Source organism: Limulus polyphemus, unplaced genomic scaffold (assembly GCF_000517525.1).
Source record: "Limulus polyphemus unplaced genomic scaffold, Limulus_polyphemus-2.1.2 Scaffold9, whole genome shotgun sequence".
In the NCBI taxonomy this organism is placed as follows: domain Eukaryota; kingdom Metazoa; phylum Arthropoda; class Merostomata; order Xiphosura; family Limulidae; genus Limulus; species Limulus polyphemus.
The window spans coordinates 295,160-315,243 of NW_013665619.1; the positions used below are offsets into that span (position 1 = coordinate 295,160).

Here is a 20,084-nt window from a genome sequence, read left to right on the forward strand (position 1 = left end):
TGAAAATTCTTACTTGCAAATCAACCATATAATCCAAAGATTTAGTATTCCGAAAGTTTTACATAATTGCAAGTGATATTGATTCCTCAGCTTCCGAATTCCAAAATATCTACATTCAGATATTTTTTAAAATGAAAACAGCCATATTGTTTGCTACCCAATGTTAGCATTATTCTCTTTAGAATATATATCTTTCGAAATAGAGACTGTTTAAAATATTGAGCATTTGCTGTGGGGAATTTGTGCATTTACTTGATGATATCTGTCTGATTATCATTCAAGCTTCTGTCAGTTATGGTAGAAATACTTTTGTGAACAGACTTGAACTTTTGCCATGAATCATCGTTCGAAACTGAATAGCTTAAAGTTATAAGAGCCACGAGCATAATTATATATCTATTTGTGACGTCTATGATGTACGTACAGCTTTAATTTGGCTTCAATATACCAGTTGAGTCACTGTAGAGATTTGGCCTGTTTGTTATTGAGTGCAAAGCTACACCATGGGTTACTGTGCTCTGCCAACCGCGAGTATCGAAACTCAATTTTTAGTGTTATAAGTCTTCAGACGTACCGCTGAGCTACGTCGAATGTTGTAATGCCGATTTGCCTCTTGTCCTGAAGTCAGTGCACCAATGAATTCTTTTTTTAATTCTTCTAAGCTGTCTTAGCACTTTTAGCCGCGGCAATGGCTCAGTTTTTCGAAGTACAAAATTTTAACTCATAGCTCCGTCATCTCTTGTCCGAATAGAGATCTTGTTACAGTTTTAGACTTAGGAGATCAAACCCTTTCGATTGATGTATTTGAACATGCCCAAGGTCTTATAGATTAATTTACTCTAGTCCTGCCTAAAAGAATTTTAATTTAAAGGTAGGCTGGTAAAGTTCCTGATGAGTAATGAAATAGAACCGGATAAATGTGCAACTCCATGCTTGGTTTTGCTGACGCACAAAAATATAGCTGACTAAACGGGGAAAAAAGGTTTCATAGATTAATTTACTCTAATCCTACCTAAAAGAATTTCAAGTGCCGCCGCTGTTGGATATTCCTCCTTGTTTTTTGTTTTTTTTCTGCTTTGACTATCCTAGTACTTAATACGGAAGTGCGTTACGTAATCATTGTTTTACACTTTATATTTAGATATTAAATATATGATTACGTGCAACATATTAAAATTGTGAGCAGTTTTTTTTGTGATGAAAAAAACAACAACTGGTAAAACAAGCTTTTAATGCGCGGGAGAATATAAAGTCTACAATCACAATGATTGTATACTTTAAGCTTTTGTTGTTTGTTGTTAAGCGCAAAGCTACACAATGGGCTATCTGTGCTCTGCCCACCACGGGTATCGAAACCCGGTTTCTAGTAGTATAAGTCCGCAGATATACCATTGTGCCACTGGGGGCTACTTTAAGCTAAATGGCCAAATGAACTGGTTCCAATGCGAAGTTTTGAGTCTCAACATTAAATCGATTTCGTGAAACAGTTTGACTGTCATTCTGAGACTATGCGTTTTGATATTGGAGACATTAAGTCGAAAAACAAGGCCGCAGTAAAATGTACTGTACTCGTGGAAAAATGGAAGGAATATCAATGTCCATTTTAGTGTTTACCAGTGGAGAGATTCTGTTATTCAGAATTATTAGGTATAGAATAATATTGGTTCTCTAGTTTTATGTATATCACTGATAACAATCGTAAATACTTTATAAGTAAACTAAACTTGATACCATTTAATTTTTATTATTTCAAATATTCTACAATATCCAACATTGTATAACCTATATGTCTCAATGCAAGCTCGTAAATGTGACATTGTTATATTTATTTTTAGTTAACTGTCAATGTGTGTCACTCCTTAATTTTTTGTCTATATTTTTGGAAGGTTCTACATGAATATTCTGTTCTGTAAAGTAGGGTTAGAAACGTTTGCTTGCAATGGGTTGTTTTACGAGGATTTGCTATGAAAATAAAATTTCATGTTATACTTTCAATGTGAGGATATTTATTATATATCCTTTGTTGTTTCTAGCAACACTTGCTTGTGTGATATTGCATTTTACTGTAATCGTAAGTGACGTTTTCTAACATTTCTCGAACAAAGCCATTGTAATCTACCAAGAACGTTTGTGTGTCATGCGCAGAGATGAGGGCAATGAACCTTGTTTACAGTTCCAATTCTACGTGCGTGCATGGTTAGGCACCGCGGAAGTGGCGCTACGTGTGTACATGTTTGTGACAGGGGGTTATGCCGTTCCTGCGTTTCTTAACAAAAGTGTTACTTTTTTGTGCAACAATATTAGCATATATATATACACACACAATATTAACGCAAGTTTGATCTTACAATGTTTTTGACATTTTCTTTTTACTTAAGGACGAACGATCGTAAATGCACTAACATTCGCTATTGTTTAAGTATAGACAAATGTTAATCTGTTGTGTGTGTGTTTATTAAGTTGTATTATTGTGAAAATTCTAAAATTTTACTTCTTGTCGTAACCTCCAGTGCTTTGAAAATTAAAATTTAGGAACTACCGTCGGTTTAATTATACTTATCGACTGTTGTTGTTTGAAGTTAAGCAGAAAGCTGCACAATGGGTTATCTGTGCTCTGCCCACCACGAGTATCGAAATTCGGTTTTTAGCGTTGTAAGTCCGCAGACATACCGCTGTAGCATTGAGGGGGGCATACTTATCGGGCAGTTAATAAAGAAGAATATATATATGTGTGTGTGTGTATGTATATAATTGCCATTAACCAATTCGGCATGTTTGAACTGTGCACTGAATTTATACAGATAATATAGCAAGTTTAATTATGAAAAAAAATAAAATAATCAAATTTGTAGTTGCTGTACATTAAGAATGCATACATGAATAGCTCGTACGAGAAAATGATCTTATTAAACGAATGACGATCCGAAGAGCTTTTATTTTACACACCACTTTATTTTGAACTTGTGTATCAATGTATCTTTGAAAACGTATGTGTAGCATAATAAACGTTCATTCATAGCTGGTGTCCAAGGTAATTATTTAGTAAATGTTTACTTGATGTTGTAGAAAGTATATAATACCAATAACCAGTATTAGATTCTAGACTTTTATAGGTTAGATGCATTAAGAATTTATTGTAAATAAAATATTACAGCAGTGTTATCTTTACGAACGCGGAATATGCAGAGGCGTCGCTAGACATTGGCATACGAAGTCCGTACCCCGATTCTATTTGACAGAGCCATGAATCCCCAGTTGTCTTGAAAAATCAAATTCAAAATCCATGATCAATATCATACCGAAACGCCAAAACTTCCCGCGCCTACTGGCCCGAACTCCGAATTTTTTTAAGCGCCTAGCGACGCCTCTGAGAATATGAAAGTTTTCTTAGTGACTTATTCATGTTATGAGTTTTTCTTTTATATTTTTATAAGAATTCTACATAATTCTTTACTATATACAACTGTTAGTGTAAATTTTGCTTGATCAGAATAATGAAGCTATTACGTCCATGCTGCTGAAGTTGAATCTTATATGAACTGCAACCCGTATAAGATTCAACAATAATATTGTTTACTGTGCCTAACTTATTCATAAAACAATGTCTCAATTTTATTGTGTGTTTATTTCTCACCAGGTGGAGCTAGAAGATGGGGAAGACCAAAATGAACCAGAAAAGGATGAAACTGTGAAAAGGGGAGTTCACTGGACAACTAACGGATTCTTAATGTTTTGCCATAGACATTTCGAGATTGTACGGGAACGATATCCGCACTTGGATAATGGCAACATAACTATGGTCTTACAAGACTGGTGGTCAAAACTAGAACCAAGGGAAAGGGCATCCTACACAGAAATGGCAAAGCAGGTATTTAAAAGTTAACTTTTTCTACGATATGTAAATAGTCGTTTTAATTAAGAAACTGAAAGTTTTAATAAATTGCCACTAAAACTTGCTTTCATTAAAATTCAGTTAATCATATTTTCAGAAGGTAATCCTACTAATGAAGCTGGGCAATATGGGGTTTAAAGTAATCTTGTAACTATTGCAACATCAACTCGAGCTCAGTGTATGGGAATTAAATGTTACATTTGTACCGTTCAAACCATTATTCTCTAAAATAACAACGTGCTTGTGTATGTATGTATAATATTAATAAGGGAACTGCATGAAGCATTACCTGTATTTATTCCAGAAAAAAAGGGTTTATTACCATTGAGAAAAACACTATCACATACAGTTTCCTCTTTTAAGGAAGGAAGTTAATTTACGAAAAATGAGCGATTGTAAGCTTTTATCCATTGAAACTGAGAAATTGCCTTTGTTCAGAACGTGTATACGGAAGAAATAATTTTGTATTAGAGCAATATGAAGTATTTACAGGTTCGTGATTTTAAATTGGATTTTGTAAAAATTACTTGACCCACTTAAACTGTGTTTATAAATATGGACATACATGAATACTTTGAAGTATGACATGTCTTATTTATGACTTACCACAAGTTAACTGTTTTAAAACCTACGTAAAAGGCATATTAACTTGGCTGTTATCACAAGCTTGTAAAAAACTAAGTTTCATTTTCTTCCAATCTCTTAGGAAACAGGCAAGTATAAGTATTGTTTGGAAGCGATTTTATACCCTGTTTCCACCAATCAAAAGCAAATGAAATATCTTCATTAGTGAATGTTTAGTTTGTTTTACATGTCTTAGAAAATAATACGTTTTCATAAACAGCGAAGCTTACTTGAGTTTACGTATTTTGCGAAAGAGTATGGATTCTGTTTATGAAACTAAACTATTCGAAAAGCTTGAGTAGGCATGACGTTAAAACTCTCTGAATAAGTGTAAACATCGCCAGTAAGAAAACCGTTATCAATTTACATTCAAAGACGCTTAAAATGTATTGAAACATGACTGGTTAAGAAGGTTGCAATAATATAATAAAAAGAGTATTAATAATGTGGATCTCTCGATAGCTAGTGCTGGAATATCAATAGCCGTAGTGTTTTCGATGTTTTAAAGTAAACCTCGTTATATATAATACATATATAATTTTTTTACTTATTTGTGAATGATCAGTGAATAACATAAAATGAATTTCCACGCTTTAGATAACCACAGGAGTAGCTTGCTTACGGAACTACGTTTTACAGTCTCAGACTATAACCTTTTGAGTTTAACTTTTGACACGGGAAGTGCCCTACTTAGAAAATTTATCAAGACCAAACACACGAGTATGATGACCATATCTTTATCAATTCTCTCTATTGAGGGGAAAAGCAAACGGATACGGTGCAATGAATGACCAAAGTACCATTCTGGTCAAATACACGTGCTCATTCGTACTCACTATTCGACCTATATTAAGGTTAAGAAAAAAAAAGTGTACCTCTTCATTATAGTCAAAAACTAAATAAGCGCAATATCAATAATTTTGTAAATACAGAATAATATATCAAAACGCGAACTTGGTTAACATATTTGACGTACTACATTCTTGTGTTATCGAACGTCGTCTGATGAAATAAATCATTCTTGTTGTGTCACAAACCGTAAACATATTCTTTTCTTGAAAGACATATTCAAAATGCAATAGGTTATAATTTTAAAAAAATAAACCAATTTACACAACACATCATTGCATCCTTGGCTGTATTTCCATTATAACTTTTGAATTTCTTTCACTGCTTTGTAAATTTCGTGTAACGAGGCTATTGTAATATTACCAAGCGTTCATACGGATTCTTAAAATCACACTATAAGAATCTTTCGATATAAATAACTCTTGCAATATAAAAGAAGAGTAGCTATCGATTGCTTACTATTGAATACATTAAAAACCCACAACAACGACGCCATGTCTGTTATTTCTGTCATGTAGAAATGTAAATCATCACTATAGGTATGCTTAGCAAAAAAGTAGCTAAACAAGGTCTTTTAATAATATAAAAATGAACATGATAACATCTAGGGGCAAGTTCCTTCCATCTTGGCAAAATATTTTACAAAAAGGAGAAAATGTGAGTATATTTATACATTGATTATACGTTAAATAGAAAATTTGCTTGTGCCATCTATTGAGGAAATACACAAACATACGTACTTTTGGTGTTTCTTATAGTACGAAGAAACAATTATGAACGGACAACCAAATATTCCACATTTAAAGACGTCTTCAGACACAGTTAGTTCTAAGTCTTTGAACAAGAGAGCATTGAAGCTAGAATTATACAGAAAACCTTGTTCTGGTGAAGCTGATTGTACGCCTAATAGAGGTAAGTTACAGAAATTATATTTCGATAGTAACTATCGCCATCTATTAAAAAGTATATATAATAAATTATTCTGCATTTATAAGTCGTTATTTCTGTATGAATTATAATTTTAATGATACTAAATGATAGATATCCCTATTTATATTTATGCCCGCAGTATATATTATCATTTTTGCTTATATTTGATTTTTATAAAATCGTTGCTGTATAATTTCTTTAAAAAATCTTAAGAACATTAGTATCACTTCATTGAAAGACGTCAAAAATGTATTCTAAATTAGCATCAAGGAACGTGAGATAAGATAAACACATAAAAGCAAGTATTGAATAACTAAATATAAGTTAATGAAGCATTTGTGATATTTTTTTCAGTAAAAAAAAACAAACCAAAACTTAAAACGTGATATGATGATAGTAATTACCCCCCAATTTCTGTGTAAACCAAACATTGTATTTGATAATATTTCAACGCTTTGGCTTACCGTTCAATCAAATTAATTTTAGCACATGTTGACCACAGAGGGCTTATTATACTGTAATGTGCATTTAAGTAATAAATCAAATACAGTTGCAATTTCCTTTTTAACTTTGCACCTGGTTACAGGATGCTTTCTTTGATAATAAAAAAGAACAACGACAAAACGCTCTCATCTGGGGGTTTGATGAATTGTTTTCTAGACAGCTAGATAAGAAAATTAATAAAAACATAGGTTAGAAAATGCTTTACCTCATCAATATATGACCAGTATCACATATCTTAATAATTAATTTCCTAGGAGTAACACAATCCCCACTGACACCTGAGACTCCAACAACACCTCTCACAGTAGCGTCTCCCAATGGCCACTTAAGTTTCTCTAAACCTCCTAAGAAACGGTATGTTCAAAATGGAGCTTTCAAACCAGCAGTTGAATCTGACCAGGACCAATTATCTGCCGACCCTCAAACATCAAGTGCTTGCTCAGCGTTACTGGAATTAGCTGAGGTAATTTTACGTCCATTCTTATTTATGGGTTGCAGAAGTGGATAAAATAAGTTTTATGTAGTTTACTTGAAGAAAATTAAATCACAGATTAATTATTATTCTTTTTTCATTTCAGAAAATGAAATTTTCTGGTGAGCTGACTTCAAAGTATATTTTAATAAAATACTGCAATTATATATTTAGTATGATTAGGAAAATCAAGGAATTTCTAATCACCTACATCTAATTGTAGTTTTAAGCTGTTAATTAACTTGAATAATTTATTGACAGAGTACCATTAAAAATTATTTTTAACTTTAATACAAATTTAAATGTATATCTCTGGTATTTGTTTATTTTATGTTTAGCAATTTTTAAAACACATTTAGTTAAGTCGTTTTGTTGGTAAGTTATAAAACACGCTAAATATATTGTATTAATATGTAAATATCACCTACAGATGGTAAGGGCTAAGAATAAGAAAAGGGCTATTACTATTAGAATGATACCTGGGATCAAAAGGTGGTTATTCCATGACAGACTAAGATCTCCAGAATTATTTTCTCTTGAAGAAGAAGAGTTAGAGGGGATCTGAATGGGATGTTTAAGATTGTTAAGGGAATTGATAGTGTTGATGCATCATCTTCTTTTGTACTTTATCATAATGGTGAGAATGGTAGAACTAGAGGAGAAAAATATTAATTTTGCCAGGGTAGGGGTTATCTTTAGCTAAGACAGCTTTATTTTTCTAAGAGGGTGAGTCCATTGGAATGGGTTGCCTTCAGAGGTGGTGGATGCAATTAATTTAAGATAGCTTAAGGGAAACCCTGATAAATAATCAAATGATGAGGGCTGGCTTTGGATGGGTTGGCTTGATGAACCAACAAGTCCCTTGTTGTTTTTAAACTGCCCATGTGTGCGTGTGTATATATTGTTACGTCTCTGTTCGTTTGTTAATTTCCCGTAAAAATTCTTTCTGAAGAGCTTCAGCGATACAAGTCCTTTCTTAAATAAAACTAGTTTATTCTTTCTCAATTCAACTTTGCAATACACTTAATTTCCACAGTCCCTTTAACTTAACACACACACTATAATTATCAACGAACGATTCACGCAGTTTACTTACTACCGCACTTGACTCAATTGTCCGTCTATATCTTCAGTCTCTCTGTCTGCTATTCAATCGCTGTCGTCACTTTATTTGCCGGCTTATATACTATAAGAGCGCCATTCTAGCAACCGCTAGGACGTTCGACAAGTTCCTCGATCTTTCTAGATACTCATTACGTGTTACCAGCGTCACGTGACCTCCGCTGTCGTAACAATATATATATATATGTATGAAGATGACGTGTATTTATGATATAAGTGAATATTCATGGAAATTATAAAACTGTATGTACTTTTGCATTACAAGATCAAAATAAAACTTCATTAACGTAAAACCTTTCTCTTAAACACATTTTGCTTTATGTTTTGTTGATATCATTACTATTTCACTGTATAAGTTTCAACTTGTTTCCTTGTTTTATTCATAAAATAAAAATACTAGATTAATGATTAAAAACTTTCTTTATAGGGTTGTATTCCTGCAGCGTCTAGACAGTACAATAAAATACCTAAATCATCTGACCACCATTCTAGGGAAATGTTTAGTAGAGATTATTCTAATCATCCCTATGGCTTATCTAGAGGTGTGGATAAGATTTGTGTACTCCAGAAAAGACAGACAAATACTTTGATGCCAATGATGGAAATTGACATTGCCAGTCGTATTATAGACCATGCATTCAGTGACAAAAAACAATCTTTAATGTCATCTAACACTGTTAGAAAAATGTTACCCCAATCACCCATAAAGGATTGTATTTCCATCTCTTCCTATCAAACACTCCATTCTCCTTCAGGTCCAACTAGCAAATCCAGTATGAGTGTGCTTGCTGAGGAGCCACTTAATTTGTGCAAAAGAAAGTCCAAAACATTTCAAACAAGTCAACAAAAGATTATAAATCATGTTGTGGACAAGTTTTTATGTGGACCCTTTGGAAGTGCTGGAAACGACTGTTTAGCTGACTCCATCATTGGAAAATGGCAAAACCAATCTCAGAATTCTACTCTTATCAACACCAAGGAAAATGAAAACTGCCAAAACATGGCAGTTAAACAAACTGGAGGTGTAAATGATTCATCCAGTATTCAGGTTAAACCTAAAAGTCCTACTCATTTAGCATCAGTTTCTTCAGAAAAAGATAACATCACACATTTGCCTTCTAGGCTTAGTGGAATGGATAAATCTGATGATGATGTTTCATCTATTTCTAGTGGGCTTGGTAGTTGTGAAGAAGTACATGTAGATAGGTGTGACAAAAAGAAACAAAACTCAGGACAAAGCAATGGCCACGAGGAAGATTTTAAAGATAATGCAGCACATATTGTTGTAGAGAAAAATTATCCAGCACAGCAAAGAACCATAGAAGAAGATTATGAGGCATCTTCAGTTGCTTTAAATACAATTTCTTCTGAAGAATATTTACATCCTCCATCAGAGAGTGATTGTAAAGAAAGCCACACTGTCATTCAACACAAAGTATCAACCATTACAGACAGTGAAACCAAATTAGGTGTTACAAGTGTTTGGTCAAAAAAAGGTACAACTAGTGATAGTTTGCCTAACAATAGGACTATTTGTGGTGTTGACTGTAGTTCTGAATTGAAACTTGCAAATATTAATGAAACACTTTTCCCTAATTCTTGCCTTGAGCAAGAGAGTGAAAACAAAAACTTGACTAGCAAAACATCGGTGACACAAATGTGCTGCTTGTCCCCCAAATCCCTAACCAACATTGATTCAGAAATATACAAAAACAACGAGGAAGAACTCTCGGTTATAAATGCTCGAAAACGCAATGTATCAGATATTTCAGATGAAACAGACACAGAAAAGCCAGAAGAATTAGAGTGAGTGTTTAGATTTACTGGTTTATTTTTTTGTTTTCAACATTTTTTTATTAAACATGCAAAAAGAATTATTTTAATGTAATATAGCTTGAAAGAAATTATCATTTACAAGCATTTAAGTATTATAATTTTAAGTGACTACTTGCATATTTGAAACATCGGCTATGCCAAAGCTGCACATCTCTGAAGATCATATTAATAGAAAGTTTTTTTTCTATTCTATTTGATTGATTGGCATACTAACTTAAATTAAAATCAAAACTTAAGACATAACATCTGTAACTTCCTATAGATGTATCACAAATACTTATTTTATTAAACTTATTTCATTTAAATTGTTTTTATAATTAATGGTTATGTTTATCATTCTTTATAGAAAAGACTTTGGGAATGATTCTGATTTAAAACAAAACAGAACCTTTACAACACAGAATGACCATAGTGATTTGCCATCTAATATAAAAAAAAGGAAGTGTTTCAGTGCTGGGTATGTCCACATTAGTTTTATTGCATTTATTTACATACGAATATATAGATGAAATGTCACCAATTTGATTACAAGAGTAGAATTTATAGAAATATTCTAATAGTTAGAATTAATATGTTCCCTTGGTATAAATATAAAAGTTTACATCTGGATTTGTAAAAAAAAAATGTGAAGTAACACATTCAGATCATTTTCTGGTTCTTTTCAATTTCAGTTTTATAGTGCAACGAAAAATTGTTTAGAGCTTAAATACTGACTAAACATAACTGCATGTTTGAGTATAAAGTACTAAAATTAAGAGATATACCATTTATGTTTGAAAATAATAAGAAATAGTAAAATTTGTCAGAAGTAACTTCAAATATTTCATACTATATTATTTTCATACTATAACTGACCAATATTCCCACTGGGACAATTTTTGAAGCTGTCCAACAATTCAGTTAGCTCATGGTTTTTCATCCTCTCAGTTTTTTAGATTTCAAATTGAAATATGTAGAGGTTCTAACAAGTAACAAAAATCCATAGAGTACTGCCCTTTGGTGTTATATCAGTCCCTAACACCTCAATTACAACTAGGCTAATTTTTAAGATATTTTGTCACTGACTGTGAATTCTGTGTGTTTGATATGATAATGTTGAAAATAAATCCTGGAACTCGTTAGGTATGTGAACAGCTTCAAGCTCTCGTATTTAATAGGCACATATTCTGCATTGGTATTTACATAAGTTTGGTAGCTTTCATTTATTCAGTGTATATTAATGGCGGTGTTGGGTATAAAATGATATAAATGTATAAATGCTTATCTAGGGAAGATAAACTAGTACTGTTTAATGATGAAGATGTTTTGAGGGGTTTTGTAAGCCTTTCAAATAGCTACTCAGCATTGAATCTTCTGACTAGTCTCTTGTAATATGGAAATGTTGAGTATTTAAATATGTCTGAAACAATAGTTCATATTTTTATGTAACTGGAAAAATTTATATTTTGGCCCAAGGTTCCACCTAAAGAACTGAATATGTAAAACAAAACATTTAAGAATTATTGTACACTGAACTGAAGTATGGTAATGTTCATAAAAGAAGTGTACTTCCTATTTTATCAAAAATGAAAAACTTATTCAATATTTTGTTTTTACCATTAAAACCACTTAATGTCAAAGGTTTATATAATATTGGAGTTCTGTCATTCATTAAAAATGCATAAAAATATGAGAGCCCTAACTGTGTCTTTTACACTTGTTTTTTTCAAAACACACATCAAGTGAAACTAGAATTAGGTTGGATTACTAAAGAAACTTCTAACAAAGGAAGTTTAGCTATCTGTTACATTTCAATTGTATTAATGATTGTCCATGAATTATTTTTAGTTATCTCAGTACAGTTCCATGAATTTACATGTATTATTTCTAAAACTTAACTGTGAGATATCATTAACTTATAAGATTCTTGAGAATCATAAAACATTGAAATTTGTATAAACTAAATACTATAATAATAAACATGATTTTGTTTTAATTTTTGTTGATGTCATGAATGGGGTAGTATATTCTTTTGTGCAGTGTTTTGAAATAGTATTGTTTGCCAGATTAAATACTTTTGTGAAAAATGTTTTAGGCAAGAACTACAAGATGGAGTGACAGATTCTTCAAATTCTGCTTGTAGTTTATCTGATCAAGCACTAAAAGACAACACCTGTGCAATGAACCAAAATGGTAAGTATTGGTTATAAAAGGATCAAATTGCTATTCACAAAACAATAAGCACAAAATAATCCTGTTCATAAAGCAAATAAGTATCATCAGGGTAGAGAACAAATAGCTGTAAAATTCGAGGCCACAAAACATTCATATGACTGTAGTTTTCTGGTTTCTTACATACTTGCATAATACTTAGGTTGAAAGAGAATTATGCCAACATTTACCACACACTTAGATTTTGACCTTTAACAATATTCCATAACAGCTGTGGCTTAGAAAGTTTCTCGTTGTAGTAAACAATTGACACACTGAAAGTTTAAAAGCTCAAATTACTAGTTCTTATTACACCTGTACTGTTAATCTCATTGGAATTTATTGCTTACAATGATTTTTGATTTCTTATAAATGACACTTTGTTAGGACAATTTGAGCTGTAGCACACTTTGGTATTGTTACGTCTCCGTTCGTTCGTTAATTTTCCGTAAAAATTCTTTCCGAAGAAACTTTACCAATAGAAGTCCTTTCTTAAATAAAACTGGTTTATTCTTTCTGAATATAACTTTGCGATACACTTAATTTCAACAGTCGCGCTATAACAAACGCTATAATTCTCAATGAACGCCTCACGTGCTCGACTCAACAATACTCAGTTCAATTACACACACATTGTTGCGTCACGTTGTGACCGTCTTATATATACTAGACTAACACATATCTAGTAAACACTAGAGCATTCATGAAGGAACAGGATATTTCTAGAAGTCAATGACGTGTTACCAGCGTCACATGACCTGCTTTGTGGTAACAATATATAGTAATCAAAATAAATAAGCTTCCTAGTGTTTTTTATATAAAATTTTAAATTATGGAATTGGTTAGAATGTACTACATAAAAGAGGAATGAGAACATTCGAAACGTTTTTACCATGTTCGTAGTAGCGTCGATTTTGAATTCTCGCCTTACGAGTCGATTGGACAGTTTGGAGTTACCACAGAGCAACATAGAACAATTGTTTGGCAGCACAGATAGTTAGTTAGCAAATCACCTTGAATTGGTAATGCATTTAGGTTCTCATAATTCGTATCCTACGTTTCGTATAGGTGAGCAAACTCAATATTGATTATCTAGTTTCTGGACCATCATGGTGGCAACATATGATTCATTGTTTTTGTCATTAGCTTGTTCGAGCCACCTCATCCCTATGTTGTTGTTTTTTTTGTTTGTTTTTTTTGTTAGATGATGTCTTCTGTCCACAGATATATTTCAGAGTATCCTGAGCCTGGATTAAAACATATTAAAAATAGGAATATAATTCGCTGGGTGAACTGTGATATCAACTGAAACTGAAACCGGCCAATGCTGTCAGGCAATGAAGGTCACAAGGTGACACCATTCAATGGACAAAAAAGCAAGCTGTTGTTTAAAATCTAGACACACATTCTTTGTCCAGTTCTATTTGGCTTTCATTGTGGCTAGTTCTGCAGAGATTCATCTCGACAAATGGAATACTGGTAAGCTATTCACTGATCTAGTACAGGCTATGGTCCAGTTGTCTATGCAGGAATCCGTACTGTTTTCTTTTTATGTCAGTTAATTAATTGCACCTAAATAAGGATTGTTTTACTATCATTTAAATGTGTCTAATCTCGTTTTATTTCTCAAGCAACTTAAAATTCAGTCAAGTTATCAACTACAAAACATTCTCCATATTTCTTGATCGAACCTGTTGTTATTTGCGGGTTTGCCTGCCTGATACTTGTCAATACGTCGGGTTTTTTAAACTGAAAATACCATAATGATTCAAAGATGGACTATTAAGATGATACCTTTGATGGAAAGGTTTTCATACGAGGATAGATTAAAATATCTGAAAGTGTTCTCTCTTGAAAAAAGAATAAGAAGAGTTAAAGGGGATCTCATTGAGGTATTTCAAATTTTTAAGGGAATTGACAGTGTTGATGCGTCATCTTTTTCGTACTTTATGGTCAGAATGATAGGACTAGGGAACACAAATATAAATTTGGGCAGGTGGGAGTTATCTTCAGATAAAACAGTTTTATTTTTCTAATAGAGTAGCTTTTGGAATGGTTTGCCTTCAGATGTGGTAAATGCGAATAATTAAAGAGCGTTAAAGGGAAGGCTTGATAAATATTTAAATAATAAGGGCTGGCTTTGGGTGTTTTAATGTTATTCTTGTTTATATTACCTGGGTGATTAATAAGGAGAACAAAGGGCCAGTTGTTCCATCTAAACCGTCCAATCTACTATACTAAACCCAACGTTAACTCAACACATCATCCTTTTTGTTGTGTATTACATTTTATGGAATGCTGTCATTTGATAAAATCTGAATAAGATATTACCATGGGCGTCCACAGAAACTTTTCCATGGGAGGGGGGGGGGCAAAGTAGTGTGAAATTATGAAATGAAAAGAATTTTAACATACATATGCTGAATAATAAAGAAAGAATTATGTTTCTTATTTTCCATCTGTGGGCAAGTATATCCCCTCTCCGTGGACGCCCATGGATATTACTCAGAATTGTTTGTGTTAAATTTCATGCAAAGCTACTAAACAGGTTCTCTTGTCAAATCAAACAGTAGGGATATACACCTGGATATACCACAGAGCTCTGGATTTCAGATCTGGCAAACAAAGTCAGACTTTGAAAGCGTATGCATGTTCGGTGACGAGTTTCAATCCTGCGACCCATAGATTATGAGTTATGTGCCGTAATCTCTAGGCCATTCCATACACTCTAAAACAGAAACACAGTGTGCATACCTGCTTTTACTCATACAGGACGATCATCTTTACTTGATCACAGGACTGACTACTGAAAACCAAGTTTCAATTATTACTGTTCAACTGATGTTCCAGATCAAACTGCATAAATGCAAAGTTTCTTAGTTCATAAGAAGCTTTGCATTTATTCAAGGTGACATGCGTTATTCAAGGACTGGTCATTATCATTACAGCATAGATAGTGTCATGACCTGAAAACCATTGAAAGACGCTGCTGTTGACATCCTTATACAGCATGTTATATTAAGCAGTACTCTTCCTGGGCGATATCAAGTATTATCCGTTTTTTGAAAATAACAAAGGAATAAATGTAGCATTAAAAAGAAACAAACTTGATAACTTGCTTGACCAAGTTTCAATTGAAATTTACGCATTAAACAGAACAAAGAATAAATTCAGAATAAATATCTTAATATACAAGAAGATAGAAAAACGTTGTTTTCAAATACCACAGGACCAACCCACACCTACTGTGAATATAATATGCCAAATTATCATGATCTTAGACTCATATTTTATTTGCTGCTATAGACGACACTTACGATCACCATTCCATCTGTTTATTTAGCATAAGAAAAAATATTATATTATCAGTTATTAGGCTGTAATAATGCAAATTCGTTTTAAAAGTTGGCACAAGCATGTCTTTTGACAAAGGTATTTGAGTGGCGCGAAACCGTGGGCCTCAACAGTAAACTATAACTGAGAAAGCTGAGAACATTAAAAAACAAACAAATAAATATCTGTTTATTATTTACAGTTTATGTGGTATAAGTTTTCTCACTTTTTGATTCTTAATAATATAGAAATAATAATTACCTCTTTTGACTTGTAATCGGTATGTTTACAAATACACCATGTGAGGTGGAAGTCCTTCTATATATTTGTTAATTATTATTAATATATTTACATTTTATGTATTTATCTCGCTATCGTTTAGTTTAGCTGTCTTCTGTGCTTATAAAATACCAGATCACTTCTGATAGTTAGTTTATTTCAAGGCTAATTTTGAAGTGAGACAACATGACTGACAATGGGTGGCAAAGAGGTTTTTGTCATGATAGCTATTGTACAACCTGGGCCTGACATGGCCTGGTGGTTTAGGCGCTCAACTCGCAATCTTAGGACCGTGGGTTCGAATCCCCGTCACCGAACATGCTCACCCTTTAGCCATGGGGACGTTATAATGTGATGTCAGTCCTACTAATCTTTAGTGAAAGAGTAACGCAAGAATTGGCGGTGGGTGGTGTTGACCTACCTTTCCTCTAGTCTATCATTACTAAATTAGGGACGACTAGCTCAGATAGTTCTCATGTTGCTTTGCGCGAAATACAAAACAAACCAAAGTCAAACCAGATCTTACTTCAGTAAAAACCAAATTACTCTTATATAATTATAGCGCAGTTGCTTATGATATTAACGTTTTCCACATAGTCTGTATTCTTCTGATGAAGCATAAGCATTTTTTAGCTTGAAATAGTCGCATGCCTCAAACACTCGTAGCATTAGCCAGCTCTGTATGCTAATTGTGCTTCTCACAATATGTGTTGCCTTTTGATCTCACAAATTAGAACCCCTCTTTCAAATATTCTGCGGGCCTGAGCTTTGCGCGAAATTCAAAAGAAACCAAACCAAACTATAGTAAAAACTATTAATAATCAAGTGTTCATTTGTAATATAGTCTTATGGTTGAAAATACCAGTATAAAATGAAAGAGTATAACAATCAGGCCCTCCAGTAATAAGGACTATGCTGTGTTTGCTACCCCTTTAGTTAAAATGTACAATTTTTCGAAATTATTGTGCTTTTCAGTTTCCTGTTTTGAAATAGTGTTGCTCAAATAAACACTTCAAGTCACATTGTTTTTGTGCAAACAAGATGTGGGGCACTAACTAGCACGTAGCCAAGTTTCTTCGAGGAGAATGTCACATGATGTCCAGAAATAGAAAGTTATTATCTTTATCGATCAATCAGATAATAGTGAAGGACTGACACAACCTCGTATTCAAGTTACATTGGAAAAAGCTCATGCGTATGAGGTGTATTTTGTGTGCAAACCTGGTTTTGTTTGTATTGTTGCGTCAGCGAGGTCACGTGACTAGTGTCACGCCACTCGTTCTCTCGAACCTTCGTGAATTGTCGGAAGATTACTAGATATAGTGTTAGTCTTGTATATACTCGTATATAAGACAGTCACAACGTGACGGGATAATGTGTGTAGGTAGTAAGTAATTGATCTGCGGTCAGAGAGTATTGTTGAAGTTCGTTATAGCGTTTGTTTTAGCACGAATGTTGAAATCAAGTGTATCGTAAAGTTATATTCAGAAAGGATAAACCAGTTTTATTAAGTAAGGACTTGTGTCGCTAAAGTTTCATCGGAACGAAGTTACGGAAAGTTAATTAACAAACGGAGACGTAACAGTATTATTAATTTTGCTATATATCCCAAAGAGAGATTTTTTTCAAGAATTTTAAGGTTCGTATGGATAAAACGAGTTATTGTATGAATTTTCGGTGATGTAACATATTAATAACCAGTCGTAACTTTTTTATTTTAACTTCTTGATTTGATTGATTTAATTAGTATTTTGTACTTTAATTTTATCTTTAACTTAGAGAGATAAATTGTTTACTTAAACTTCAAAATAGAATTTAAAGTGTTCGGATTTAACTTTAGTATTGCATTTACATTTTGATGTGTAGTTTCTGGCTAAGATTTGGACTACAGTTTAAACGTTGACATTTATATTTGTCTTAATATACACTAGGAGATTATTTTCAACCGGGGGAGAGCACTATACTGACAAGAGCTATTGAATAAAGTCTTTACGTTTCTCTTATCACTTTGATATGCGTCTTTGAGTACGTACTTGTATTTTGTTTTTGCTATTTTATTGTTTTGTTATTGTATGATTAAACGTTTGCTTGCTCATATTTCTATCAGTGTTGATTTTTTTTTAAACAATCCCAGTTGTAGATCAGGAAGATCAGTAACTCTGTGGTCTGGTATTCTCTAAAATTTCAGTTAGTGGTCCGAGGTGACTTATCTGTGGGAAAACAGATTTGCTGGTAATACCACAAAGACCCATTATTTACTTGTGCTGATTATAGAAGAGAAACATGCTAAAATTATTAATTGGGTTATCCAAAAGGATTTAGATGAAATTTCAAATTAGTGTGATACATGGGTTTTTCGAATTTCTACTTTTAAAATGTATGTCATTCTTTACAGCAAAGGTAAACCAAAAATGATTGATTTACCTTTCAAAGGCAGAACAGTTTAATGAAAATGATGCTAAATATTTAGGTATGTGATTTGGTGGACACTTTTCATGTAAATATCATTTTCAATAGTGGTATAATTATGATAATATACGTGTCATTGGCAATGGATGTGGTGAATATAGTATGGTTGGAATACCAATATCATACACTCTTTTAATTCTTGAAATACCTAAGAAACTAGATAGAGTTTGTTTTATTTTGAATTTCGTGCATAGCTACTGGAGGGATATCTGCGCTATGCATACCTAATTTTAAAGTGATAGACTAGAGGGAAGGTAGCTAGTCAACACCACCCACCGCCAACTCTTTTACCAACGAATAGTGGCATTTACCATCACATTATAACGCCCTAACGGATGAAAGGGCGAGCATATTCAGTGACTGGATTCGAACCTACGACCCGTAGAGAAGGAATCAGAGTAACTCGAGTAGGCTCTGTGAAGAAGAGTTAAAACCAAGTTTTGTTTGAACAAGTTTGACCGAAATTTTCAAAATGTGTATATAAATGAGTAAAAGTTTTCTTTCTGTAAATAGAGGCACTAAATTTACCATTTTGTCTTTGAATCTCAACGCCAAGGAAATAAAGTTAGCTTTGATAGTCAGTTTCACAGGCGAATTTTATATTAGGATGTTGAGAGTGTAGTTGGTTAAGGAATTAATAATATCCAACTAATATCCAATCCCTTTCTAAATTTCTTCTGACTTCTGTTATTTCGCTTAGAAAATAAATTCTTATCATTAAAACTCAACCCAATAAATTACTCAAGTCTTTCTGCATCTAGGTTAAACTCAGTGTTATTTTTCAGTGGTCATCTGGTATGCGCAAACTAATCCTGTTCTACCTCCAGTTTCACATTCAAAGGTCATATGTAAATATACATGTGGTAGCTGTAAAGCCAAATACATCGACAAAACTTCCTGCCAGTTACAATTACGCGCCTGTGCGCTCATGAGTTTCTATCGGAACTAGTCCTAAACTTAAAACCCGCCTAACTCTCCTACACATTATCACAGTGAAATATCATCAGACCCCTGTTGCGTGAGCGAGGTCATGTGACTAATGTCACGCCACTTCTCTCGAACCTTCGGGAATAGTCGGGAGATTACTAGATATAGGGTAGTCTGGTATATATATAAGATGGTGACGACGTGACGAATTAGTGTGTGTGTAGACAGTGAGTAATTGATCTGCAGTCAGAGAGTATTATTAAGCACGTTCGTTGTTATAGCGTTTGTTTTAGCGCGATTGTTGAAATTAAGTGTACCTTAAAGTTATATTCAGAAAGAATAAACCAGTTTTATTAAGTAAGGACTTGTGTCGCTAAAGTTTCGTCAGAACAAAGTTACGGAAAATCAATTAACAAACGGAGACGTAACAAATTGGTGTCAGAGAGTGGGATAGAAAAAAAAACAGAAGAAGATTTAAACGAGAGGCGAAAAATCAAACTACAACTTAGCAGATTTGATGGCAGCAATACAAAAACAAGAAAAGAAACAAGAAGAAAGAGAAGAGAAATTACAACAGTTGTTAGAGGAAAAAGAAAAGAAACAAGAAGAATGAGAAAATAAACAAGAAGAGAGATTGCAGCATTTGCAAGAAAACCT

General features: G+C 33.1%; 1 protein-coding gene across 3 annotated transcripts in view; it reads left to right on the top strand.

Moving 5' to 3' along the window:
• Positions 1-20,084, top strand: part of LOC106478156 — a 101,440-nt gene that overhangs the window by 69,826 nt on the left and 11,530 nt on the right. For all 3 annotated transcript variants that reach the window (XM_013938680.2, XM_022381724.1, XM_022381716.1), the window contains exons 2-7: positions 3,638-3,868; positions 6,124-6,277; positions 7,054-7,262; positions 8,821-10,199; positions 10,576-10,686; positions 12,304-12,401. In XM_013938680.2, coding sequence (XP_013794134.1) covers positions 3,638-3,868; positions 6,124-6,277; positions 7,054-7,262; positions 8,821-10,199; positions 10,576-10,686; positions 12,304-12,401 — 2,182 coding nt within the window. The remainder of the gene's footprint in view (positions 1-3,637; positions 3,869-6,123; positions 6,278-7,053; positions 7,263-8,820; positions 10,200-10,575; positions 10,687-12,303; positions 12,402-20,084) is intronic.